Source organism: Heloderma suspectum, chromosome 2, assembly GCF_057233095.1.
Source record: "Heloderma suspectum isolate Gila_16-S chromosome 2, 16-S_ref, whole genome shotgun sequence".
NCBI lineage: Eukaryota > Metazoa > Chordata > Lepidosauria > Squamata > Helodermatidae > Heloderma > Heloderma suspectum.
The window spans coordinates 346477797-346489921 of NC_139459.1; the positions used below are offsets into that span (position 1 = coordinate 346477797).

The 12125-nt window shown below is 47.1% G+C and overlaps 1 protein-coding gene across 1 annotated transcript in view; it reads left to right on the forward strand.

Moving 5' to 3' along the window:
- Positions 1-534: 534 nt before the first annotated feature.
- CLIC1 (CLIC family member 1) overlaps positions 535-12125 on the forward strand; it is a 33647-nt gene continuing 22056 nt past the window's right edge. The window contains exon 1 of the mRNA XM_084840878.1: positions 535-723. Coding sequence (XP_084697004.1) covers positions 685-723 — 39 coding nt within the window. The 5' untranslated portion in view covers positions 535-684. The remainder of the gene's footprint in view (positions 724-12125) is intronic.

A 12125-nucleotide genomic window follows, 5' to 3' on the forward strand; every position in this document is an offset into this window, starting at 1 on the left:
TTGGGCGTCAGAGATCCTTGCCCATCTCCCGCAGATCACCCAGAGATCTCCCAGTAGATCCAGATCTACCGTCAACCCGCTGTTGTGCTCTTCCCTCGGGTAAACAGGATCGGCGGGGTTTGATTATCCTGGCCAAAGCTTGAGAAACCTGTTCGACAAAAGGAACCGTGTGTCTCGTCGGAAGCGATGGCTCCCTGAGGCCAACTTCTAACAATGCTTTAAAAAAACACCCGGTCTCCAGCCTCGGCCTCCCCCAGCTAAGAAACAACCCACCCCTCAACTTCTTAGGATTTCAGGGAGATGCTAAGAAGGTGCAAGGAGAGAGGGGCCGAGGTGTGGATGTGCGCGTAATTGGAGGAAAGGGGGACCAGGTGGGGGAAGCTGAATCCACCCACGCCACGCGCCCCCGGCAGCCCCGCTTGGCCTGGCCGATCCCCTCCCGCTTTTCTCTCGCTTTCTCTCGGCTCCCATCCGCCCGTCTCCTCGGCGGTGACTCAGAGAGCGCCCAGGCTCAGTTCCTGGGCGTGGCCCCGCGAGCTGCGGAGGGAAGTTGGTTGAAGTTGCGAGAGACTCTTCGGAGCTGGGAGACGCGGCCGCCTTTTCCTCCCCCCGCAACCCAGTCGCCACTTCGGATCCTCGTTTTAAATCCGAAGAAGCGCTAAGAAGCCTCCCCCCGACCCCGCCATGGCCGAAGAACAGCCCCAGGTCGAGCTGTTTGTAAAGGTAAGCGGGCTCGCTGTCTCGCTCTGTGTGTTTGGTCCGGTGCGCCTTTTGCTACATTTCCCCCCCTTAGAGGAAATCGAGGAGAGAGGAAGCTACCCCCCCCCGCCCCGACAAAACAAACAAACGAAACCCCGATAAACGGCTGTCAGGTCCTTGTCTTGAATTTTATTGCGGATTTCTCACCCCCACCTTTTTTTTTAATGACCTCCGTCTCCGGAGGAAAGAAAAGGCAAGCCATGTCTTTCTGGTCTTCCTGCCCCCCCCCCCCTTCCTCCCTGGCTAGGAACTAGTGAGAGTGAGAGCCAAAAAGGGGGTGTGAAGGAGCTCCCTCCCGCCTCTTTGGCAAGATTCCTGTTTTTTTAAGTTTTCCTAAAAATTGGGTTGATCCAGACCTCTGCTATGCTTACCTGAGAGTAAGCCCCATTGAACTCAATGGAGCTTGCTTCTGAGTGGACACGTGTAAGATTGCACTGTGTGCTCACGCTTAGAGCGGACCCCTTGAAATCAGTGGGACTTCAGTTAGTCACGACTAAATTGGCCCATTGATTTCAGTGGGGCTGCTTTAAGCATGACTAAGAGTGGATGCAACCCAGTATCTTCCTAACTCGCCCCCCCCCCACTCCATTTCCAACCCAACCTGCGGATTACCTTGGCACCTTGCATAATGAAGAGTGTGCAAGAGTTAAAAACCTACTGGGAAAGTAGCCTTTCTGATGCAGCCAAACAGAAACAGAGAAACATGTGATGTCTCTGAACCGTCTAAATTGAATTCTTGTAGCTTGAAAATCTACTCTTTCTCTCTTTTTCCTATCCGTTTTTTGGTATTTGTGGTGGTTGTAGTGGCTGTCAATAGTTTAAACAGAGACCTCGACCCAGATCCCTCTTTTGGGAATTAAATCAGACACACACTTTCTCCGATCCCGTGTTCCAGGGGAAGGCAACTTGCAGCCCTCCAGATGTTGTTGGACTGCAAATCCCATCAACCCCAGCCAGCATAGTGAATTGTGAGGGATGATGGGCAGTCGAGCAACACCTGCAAGGCCACAAATTCTCCACTCCTGCCCTCTTCCTTCAAAAAATGTGGGTGATAATAGTGATAGGTAGCTAGGATATGTGTAAACTAGCCTTTCCCAACTTGGTGTCTAGTCCAACACTACAGCTCCTATCATCCCCAGCCAGCATGGCCATTTGTTGGTTTAAAAAGACCCTTCTGTCTAGATGAATCCTCCTCTCTCAAGCCTCATTTTGCCAATTTTACTCTCGTTTGCTTTCTTGTGTTTTCCTCCTGTTGAGGCCTGAACTGAAAGGGAGCTAAAACTATTCTCAGCTCACCCCATATTTTGAATGTTGGTTTTCTTCCTCTGTGTGTCTGTTCCACGGCTTCCACATCTACTGGAGCCCTTGTGAGTGTGAACTGATGATATGTGTAAGCAACTGCAATGGAAGATTTCTGTTTTTTTTTTTTTTAAGTGTATCTTTCCAAATGTCAGATTCTCTTCTGTCTGTACATCTGCCGACTTTCTGAATGTGGCTTTCTGCCCACCATCCTTCCTGGTACGATGATACTGAAAGTTAGAAAAGGGGTGGGACACTGGGCCTTCTATGTTCCTGTTACAAATCAATTGTCCAGACTCACTGAGAAACCAAGAGCGAGGTCAAATGTGTATTCTCGGATGTCAGCCAAATCTGTGTCCGCTGATAAAGATGACGTGCTGCCTCCTGTGGTGGTTGGTTCTTGTGACCTCATCCGTATTGATTTTCTAGCAGTCCATCGATGGCCACCTTGTGCTACAGGACAAGGGGGCCTGTGGCCTTGGACAGGGGCAGGAGGACTTAAGGGCTTGGATGTGGCATGGAGGGTCAGATCTGTGCCGCCTGCTTGCTTCTCTATTGCTGTTACTGTGCTTTCCTCCCTCAGAATCGCCAAACTATGTTAGATCCTGTCAGGGTTGTTGATGCATCGACCATCTAGGATTGTCAACTCCAGTGGTGGGCAACCTGGCACCCTCCAGATGTTTTGGACTGCAATAATCCCTGACCATTGGCCATGCTGGCTGGGGACTAATGGGAGCTGTAGTCAAAAACATCAGAGGGGGCACTAGGTTACCTCTCTCCTTGGTCTGCTCTGTCTGTCATAGGCCATCGTAGCTCATACTCAGGGCTCTTTCCCATTGTCTATTATCTGAGACTGCTTTTAGCTGGAGATGCCTGGGGAATTGAACCTGGGACCTTTTGCATGCAAAGATGTACTGTGCCCCACTTGTGGTTTAGGGGGCTGGCATCCCTATCCAGCCCTTGTTCTTCAACCATTCTCTCATTCTGTCTACATTACTTCCTTGCAGGCCTTTTTGAGACCCTCCTCCAAATATTTCTCCTCCCTCATTGCAAGCAGCCTCACCACTGAAGGGATCTCCACCATGGTGCCCATGGGAGATCCCTTCAGTGGGAGATCCCTCCCACGGACACCTGTTGTGGCACCTGCCAGACTCCCTGCCCTTCCTGACTTATTTTATTTCTTCAGATTTTCTAGGATGCAATCCTATGCATATTTAGACAAAGTCCTACAACTCCCAGCATTCTAGCTGGGGGATGCTGGGAGTTGTAGGACTTTCTGTCTAAAAGTGCATAATGTGGCACCCTAAATTATTTTTTTAACTGGAAGGCGGGTGTCCTACAAAGCGAAGGGCTGCCCCCCAGCGCCATCTTTATTTGGGTTCAAAAGAGTGGCTTCATGTTTTGGAGCTCAGATCCCACCTCTGCCTTGTACTTAGGTTCCTGGGCAACTTACTTTTAGCTCTCACCAGTTTGCTTTCTGGGAAATGATTATTTTGTGACCAGCCACGCCTACCATCGCAGCCATGTTATGAATGGGCAGCCCCCACTCCCACATGGCAGCCATTTTGTGAGAGCACCCATGACACTCTCTCAAAAATCCAAAGATGCCCACTGACCCAAAAAGGTTGGCGGTTCTAGGGATGGTACTCAGCTGACTTGCTGGACAGACTTGCAGTGTGGATGTGCTGCTCCTTGGGAGTGTCACTTGAGGAACTTCTGTCCTTGTAATATTTATTCTGTAAAGTACCTTGTCACAGAATCGTAGAATAGAATCATGGAACCATTGGGTTGGAAGGGGCCTACAAGACCATGGAGTCCAACCCCCTGCTCAATGTAGGAAGCCTGATTCCTAGGTGGTCTCCCATCCAAGTACTAACCAGGGCTGACTCTGCTTAGCCTCTGAGATCAGATGAGATTGGGTGCATCCAGCCCTTTGCTTGTCCTCAGTAAGTTCTGAGGCCCACTAGGGATGAGAGCTTGGGAGTTCTATATGCATTTGGAGAGTGTTGGTTTTAAATGCCAAAAGACAGAAGCATGGGTGGTGGAGCAAGGAGCGGTTGTGAAGTACGTTCCACCTTTGCCAAGTAAGGCCACAACATTCCTGCCTCATGGTAAGGCTGTCTGAGCCATTTCCATCCATTTTCCACCAACCACCTTTGCTCTTAGCACTTTCCCATAATAATGCCTTCATCTTGCACAGGCACCATTTGCAAAGCATGGAAGATTGGGTACCTCCACACTCACATAGGATGACATGGTTCGGATGACATGCCGTAGCTCGTCGTGGGTTATTTAACCGCCAATGAGCTGTGGTGGCTGTGTGCTCCAGGTTGCATATGCAATCTCCTTTCGGGGGTTTTGTGTCATTTCAACCCAGGAAGCGTGGGTTATGCGAGAGATAAACAACTCTCGCATAACCCTAAAACAGACTATGGGTTATGTGAGAGCAGTTTAACCCTTGGATAACTCAGGCTCACCAGGTTCGCTCAACATGACAACCCCCCCAAGCGGGGGTTGCATATTCAAAATGGCAGCCGTACACACTACAGCCTCGCTGTGGGTTAAATAACCATGGCGGCCTGTTGTGTCATGTGAACAGCCCCAGTGTTTCAGTCTGTATGTGTTAATTCTGCAAGACCACCAACGTCTTGCAGGTTCTGTGTACAGTCAAACAGCTCTTACCATTAGGAGGTTTCTCCTTATGTTTCGCCTATAACATGTGAATGTATGAAACTGCCCCACACCAAGTAAAACCATTGGTTCATCTAGCTCAGTACTGCCTGCTGAAGGGCTGGGGAACCTCCAGCCTGTAAGCTGTAGGCAGAGGAAAAGGACTGTAGGGGCTTCCAGGACCGGATCCTGCAAAAACTGGCTGAGTCCCTTTCTCCATGCAGAAAGAGGCATGGAGTTCTGTGCTCCTCTCTCCACAGGAAACAAGAATAATTGGGTGGGGCTGGATGATGTCACAGGAAGGGGTGTGGCATCAGGGCAGGCCCCACCCTCTTAATGTTATTCGGTCCACTGGCTGAGTCTGTGGAACAGTGTTGCCCCCATACCAAATTAGTTTCCCTACCCCTGGTCTACACCAAGGTCTTGGGCAGAAGGTCTCTCCCAGTCCCAGCACCTAAGATCTTTTAACTGGAGATGGCACTTCCATCATGCAAAGCTTGTGCCCTAGCATTCACTTGTGTTGCTTCCATGTAGTGCTCTGCAGTGACCTTTCCCCATGGCATAGGGGATTATTTATTCCCCCCTCCTGCCTGGTAGGTATACATATTAAAAACATAAAATCCAAGATAACTCTAAAATGGGTCATCTGACAGCAAGACAGAACCATCAACATCAACACCTCATAAAACCAAAAATAAAACAAGCAGCAGGGATAAAACAGTGCGAGGTTCTAGAAGAGCTAAAACCAGTTCCTAAAATGCCTGGGAAAATAAAAAGGTCTCTACCTGGCACCAAAAAGACCATTACCTACGTGTCAAAAAAGTATACAAAAATATTATATTAGAGGTTGGTCCAAAGATAGCATGCAGCTGGGAAAAAGCCAGAGTAAACAGATTATATTTTCAATAAATAGCTAAAACATGCCAGTATTGAGGCCAGAGATGCTTCAGACATGCCACCAAACAGACAATAGGGCCTCCCTTGAAGATCATAGTAGGCTGGGAGGTTGGTTTAGGGGGAGATATTCCTTGAGGTAACCTTTGGAATTACCAGACAAACTTAGATTCAGTCAGGACTATTATGCATCTACCATCTAGCCCAGGAGGATGACTTTAGAGCAGCCTTCCCCAAGCTCATACCCTCCAGATGTTTTGGACCAACTCCCAGCATTCCTGACATTGGCCATGCTGGCCAAGGCTGATAGGAGTTGAAGTTCAAAACGTCTGGAGGGTACGAGTTTGGGGAAGGCTGCCTTAGTGTATGGATAAGTAAACATGGGAGGAGATGCTTCTTCAGGTAACCTGGCCCCAAGCCATTTAGGGCTTTAAAAATTAAAACCAGCACTTTGAATTGGGCCTGGAAATGGACTGGCAGCCAGTGCAGATGGCAAAAGGTTGGCATACCATGTGATTGTATTGGCCAGTCCCCATTAACAATCTAGTTGCCCTATTTTGGACCAGCTGGAATTTCCGGACCCTTTTCAAAGGCATTCCCATGTTGCATTAATCCAAACGGGAAGTTACCAGAGCATGAATAACTGTTGCAAGGCTACCTCTATCCAGGTAGGGTCACAGTTGGTGTGTCAGCCCCAACTGATAAAAGGAACGGCCTGATCACCGTCTCTTTTAAGATGATGGTACCACCCCTCTTCTCTCAAAGCGGGTTTCCAACCCATAGGGGCATCCCCTTCCTGTTAGATGCAATACGTCAAGAATAGCAGGGGTCGAGCATACAACAGTCAGGCAAACTTGACCAAGTACTTTGTCCGCATCCTCCAACTTGAACAACTGAAATTCATCCAGGGCAAATTCATCATGCTATATTCTTCATCCAAACATTCCTCTCGTCTCCTGGCAATCCATCCACAGGACCAAGCTTTTATTTTCCAAGTTGCCTGATCATCATAGGTGACCAGGGGCTGGCAGAGGAAGGAAGGTTCACTCCATCCTTCCTCTGCGCACCAGTTCCATGTTAGATGCGGAGGAAGGAAAGTCTCTTTCTCCACCATCATGGAATCGCAGTAGGCTAGTAAGGGAGGGACGAATTGCTCCATCTGTCTGTCCACCATCAGTTCACTTGGTAGAAAGCAATTTTGTTTTTGTTTTTTTACTAGCCTGCATCTCCATGTTGAATTTTCCCTTCTCTGCAACCTCATGGAAGCATAGCTCACTAGCCCTTTAGCAGGCTAGTAAAATCGTCCGAGGTAATGTGTACCTTTTTGCAATGTTAATTTCTGAAGCTCGTTAGGTTTTAAAGCTCTGTTGCTTTTGGAATGTTCTGGGAGCAGAGGGTGACTTCTGTCCAGTGGCATGCTGCAGCGTTCTTCAATCTCAGGAGTGAGCAAACTATGGCCCTCCAGATGTTGTTGGATTCCAGTGCCCATTGGCTCCAGCCAGGATGGCTGCTGGTCAGGGATGATGGGAGTTGGAGTCCAACTACAGGGCCACGGGTTCCCCATCGCTATTCAGTAGTATGCAACCGCTACTGGTGTGTCTGTGCCTTTTAGCGTTTAAAATTCCCCCTGGTGCAATGCAGGGAATGATCTTGAGTTCTGATGCCATTTCAGCATCCAAACGAAGCAGGTCTCAAGATTGGTCTATGCCTGAAATGGGGAGGTTGCTCAGGAACCTAATTTAAGCTGCTTTGGGCTTCTTAATGGAAGAGCAGGATATACATCTTAACAATTATGATTTATTAATTAATTAAATTTTTATACCACCCAATAGCCGAAGCTCTCTGGATGGTTCACAACAATTAAAACCACAAAATGCAGTATATAATATGCACTTTAAAAGTTTAAAGGTACCGTATAAAATTAAAACCAAAATAAAACCTAGCAGCAATGCAGAGATTTAAAATACAATAACAGATTTAAAAGAACAGAATATTTTATTTATTTAATATCGGTTAGAACTGCAGGTGGCCCATGTCTGGTTCCAGCCTCCTCTTCCTCCTTCCCCCTGCAGCTTTGTACATTTTTCCCCTCTCTCTGGTTCTGTGGCACTTGCCTGCTCCTCCTTACCTCCATGGTGGAACCTTCCATGTTCAGAACAATGCACTTTTCAATACCTGTTGCTGGGGACAAATAGGAGATGGGGTGTTGCTGCGTTTATACTTCCTAGAAGAGTCTGGCTAGCTGCTTGTTGTTCAGTCATTCAGTCGTGTCCGACTCTTCGTGACCCCATGGACCATAGCACGCCAGGCCTTCCTCTCCTGCGCTCTCTCCCGGAGTGTGCTCAAGTCCATATTAATTGCATCAGTGATGCTATCTAGCCATCTCATCCTCTACCATCCCCTTCTCCTTTTGCCTTCAGTCTTTCCCAGCATCAGGGTCTTTTCCAGAGAGTTTTCTCTTCGCATTAGGTGGCCAAAATATTTGAGCTTCAGCATCTGTCCTCCTAATGAGCACTCAGGGTTGATTTCCTTTAGGATTGACTGATCTGACCTCCTTGCAGTCCAGGGCACTCGTAAGAGTCTTCTCCAGCACCACAGTTCGAAAGCATCGATTCTTCGGCACTCAGCCTTCCTTATAGGGCTAGCTGCTACTGGAACAGAATTCTGGACTAGGTAGGAACATGGGAAGTTGCCTTATACTGAATTGGATAATTGGTCGATCTCTCTCAGCATTGTCTGTCTACACTGATTGGCAATGATTCTCTAGGGTTAAAGACAGAGGTCTTTCCCAGTCTTACCTGGAGATGCCAGGGATAAAACCTGGGACCTTCTGCATACAAAGCATGTGCCCTGTCACTGAGCTGTGGTCCTTCTCTTACAACAAAAGTAAGATTCTAGTCCTTGTGGTTCTGAATAGAGTGCCAATTTAAAATCAGACCATCTTGGTTCATCTAGCTCAATATTGTCTGTTTACACTGACTGGCAGCATCTCTTTGGGGTTTCAGACAGGACTCTTTCCAAGCCAAGGAGATGTCAGGAACCCAGGACCTTTGGCATGCAAAGTATGAGCTCCACTACTGAGCTATGGTTCTTCCCCCAAAACTGGAGATGTTGGTGGGTCTGGGCTGACCAGGCTCTTCGTATGTTCTTAAGTTTTAGCCTATCTTCTCCCTCCATTGAACCTGTTCCTAGATTTAATTCAGTACTGATGTCTCCTTCTTATCCATATTTGTGCTGTTCCTGCCTCCCTGTGTAGGGAAAGAATATTTGGGTTCCATCTCAAAGACTTGATTTGGGATGCCCATCCAACTGGAATAGCCTCTAGACCTGGCAAAATAGGAGTATGTGAATCCTCAGTATTTGGAAGTGTGGAATGCAGACAATACTTCTCAAGTGTCTAGTCCCAAATGGAGAGGAGAGACCCAGGATGACATCATAGGGTTAGCTTTGATGAACTTCACTACTTCCTAATGCTAGGCAAAGAACATTAATTGATATCTCTTTAGTTTTCTTAAATTTAATTGGATGGGAAGGTAGCAACTACAAAAATAACAGGCAGACCTGTTTTGTTTTTAAGAAAGGGGAAGTGTCTTCCCTTTCCCGAGACCACAATAGGCCACTGCTCTAAACTCATTAGAATGGGGTGCTGAGGTCAAGTAGTTTTGTATTTTTGCATGTAATAATGCAGCCTTGTACAACCTGGTGTCCTCCAGATGTGTTGGACTACAACTCCCATCATCACCAGCAAGCATAGTCATTTGATCCACTCCAACTTGCCCTAAAGTTGTGCAGTGTATTCCCTTCCAACACAGAAATGGCAGATTTTTTTAAAAAGTAGCTCTCTGTGAACCCCTCCCAGTGATTGGCCCGAGGTGTTGCGATGGCACGGAATGCTCATAAACATAGTACTTGTTCAGGAGGAAGGTGTCTGTAATGGAACGTTGACAAACAAAGAAATTTATTTTGGAGAAATTAAAAAATCACATGGTTTAGAAAAAGAAGGGACCATGTGCTGTTGACAGGAAGGGAGTGGACAAGCAAAAGGAGGATATGTTCAGATTGTTACTCTGAAGTAGGCCAGGTTATACATTATTTGTTTTAACCTTGCGCAAACCTGGAGGCTTAAAGCAAGTAAACATCTTTTTATTACAACTTGTGAAAGTACGTGAGTAATAATAATTATTATTTGCATTCTACAAATGGAGAAACTGAGGCTGAAAGATAATTGGCTTGCCCAAGGCCAACCATTGCGACCATGACTAAATTAGGACTATGTCTTTTTCAGAATCCCACAGCAGTGTGAGAGCCATTTCCCCATGAGATAATCCCACGCTGCTTGAGAGGACCTTCCCCTGTGTAGTATATAAAGATGCTAAGACACTGACTCAGGCAGACAGAAGTGTTTATCCTCATCGAAACTAGCATAAAAGCAACTGCAGCGACATTGCCAACTAAGTCAGTGAAGGGGTGTGTGTGTGTGTGTGTGTGTGTGAGTGAATGCATCACCCATGTGGGTGGGAGTAGTCACCTTGGTCTGTGCTCCAATCATTGCCCTCCTGACAGGGTTCTAATCACTGGGAAAGAACCATGTGTTTCCCCCCTGGCCACATGCTTGCAGAATTCATATGTGCTTTCCTGGTGGCATGGGATTGTACCATGGGGAGATAACGCCGATGATTCTGCAGGTGCATCATTACATCCAAAATGTCACGAATGAACGTTCGTGTTTTCTCACACTGAGGATCACTGACCAACTGCCTCCTTCCCCCGAGCATGCATTCCTGCATTGAGGTTGCGCTAGATGACCTCTGAGGCTCTAAAATTCTCTGATATAGCTCTGAAGTCTCCTCTGTGCCTGTTGTACACTGCAGTCATTAACTCTGCATTCCTTAGCCAGCATGGCTGGCTAGCAAATGCTGGGACTTTTTCTGTCTAAACATGCATAGGATTGTACCCTGAAAGATATATATCCAAGAGCGCTTGGCTAAATACTCTACGTTAAGGCTATGATTGTGAACTGCTGAGAGATTATTATATTCAGCATTATATAAATGCCACAAATAAATAAATGATGCTGTATATCAGGAGTAAGTCGTGCTGACCTTGGTAGGGATGATAGTTCAGTGACAGAGCGCAAACTTTGCATGCAGGAAGTCCCAGGTTCAGTCCCTGGCATTTCCCATTAAGATGATTGGGTATGAGGTGATGGGAAAGACCTTTGCCTGAGACCTTGAAGAGACATGGATCTGGTTCGTGCAGCACGACAACCCACCATGGCTGATCACCCATGGTGGGTTGTGACGTTGTGCAAACCTGGTGCGGTTTGTACAAGGTGGGTTATTTTTCACCGACAAGCCACCCTGAGAACCCATGGCTTGTTTTAGATTGTTGATACACATGGTGGATCACTGGAAGCCCCTTCGTGGATCACTGCCTTGTTGTGGCGAAGGGGCTTGCGTAACTCAGTGAAGCCATAAGCTATGCCGTGCAGGGCTACCCAAGACGGACAGGTCATGGCAGAGAGTTCTGACAAAATGTGGTCCACTGGAGAAGGAAATGGTAACCCACTCCAGTATTCTTGCCAAGAAAACCCCATGGAACGTATCACAAGGCTAAAAGAGATGACGCCGGAAGATGAGCCCCTCAGGTCGGAAGGTGTCCAATATGCTACTGGGGAAGAGCAGAGGGTATTTCCAAGTAGCGCCAGAAAGAGTGAAGCGGCTGGGCCAAACCCGAAAGGACACTCAGCTGTGGATGTGTCTGGTGGTGAAAAGAAAATCCGATGCTGTAAAGAACAATATTGTTTAGGAACCTGGAATGTCAGATCAATGAATCAAGGTAAGCTGGAGGTGGTCAAACATGAGATGGCAAGATTGAACATCGACATCTTGGTAATCAGCGAACTAAAATGGACAGGCATGGGCGAATTTAATTCAGGTGACCATCATATCTACTATTGTGGGCAAGAATCCCTTAGAAGAAATGGAGTAGCACTCATAGTCAACAAAAGGGTGGGAAAAGCAGTACTGGGGTACAATCTTAAAAATGATAGAATGATCTCAGTACGAATCCAAGGCAAACCATTCAACATCACAGTAATTCAAGTCTATGCCCCAGCCACTGAGGCTGAAGAAGCGGAGGTTGATCGGTTCTATGAAGACCTACAACACCTTCTAGAACTAACACCAAAAAAAGACGTCCTCTTCATCATAGGGGATTGGAATGCTAAAGTAGGAAGTCAAGAAATCACCGGGATAACAGGCAGGCATGGCCTTGGTGTACAAAATGAAGCAGGTCAAAAGCTAATAGAGTTTTGCCAAGAGAACATGCTGATCATAGCAAACACTCTTTTCCAACAGCACAAGAGGCGACTCTACACATGGACGTCACCAGATGGTCAATATCGAAATCAGATTGATTATGTCCTTTGCAGCCAAAGATGGAGAAGCTCCATACAGTCAGTAAAAACAAGACCTAGAGCTGACTGTGGCTCAGATCATGAG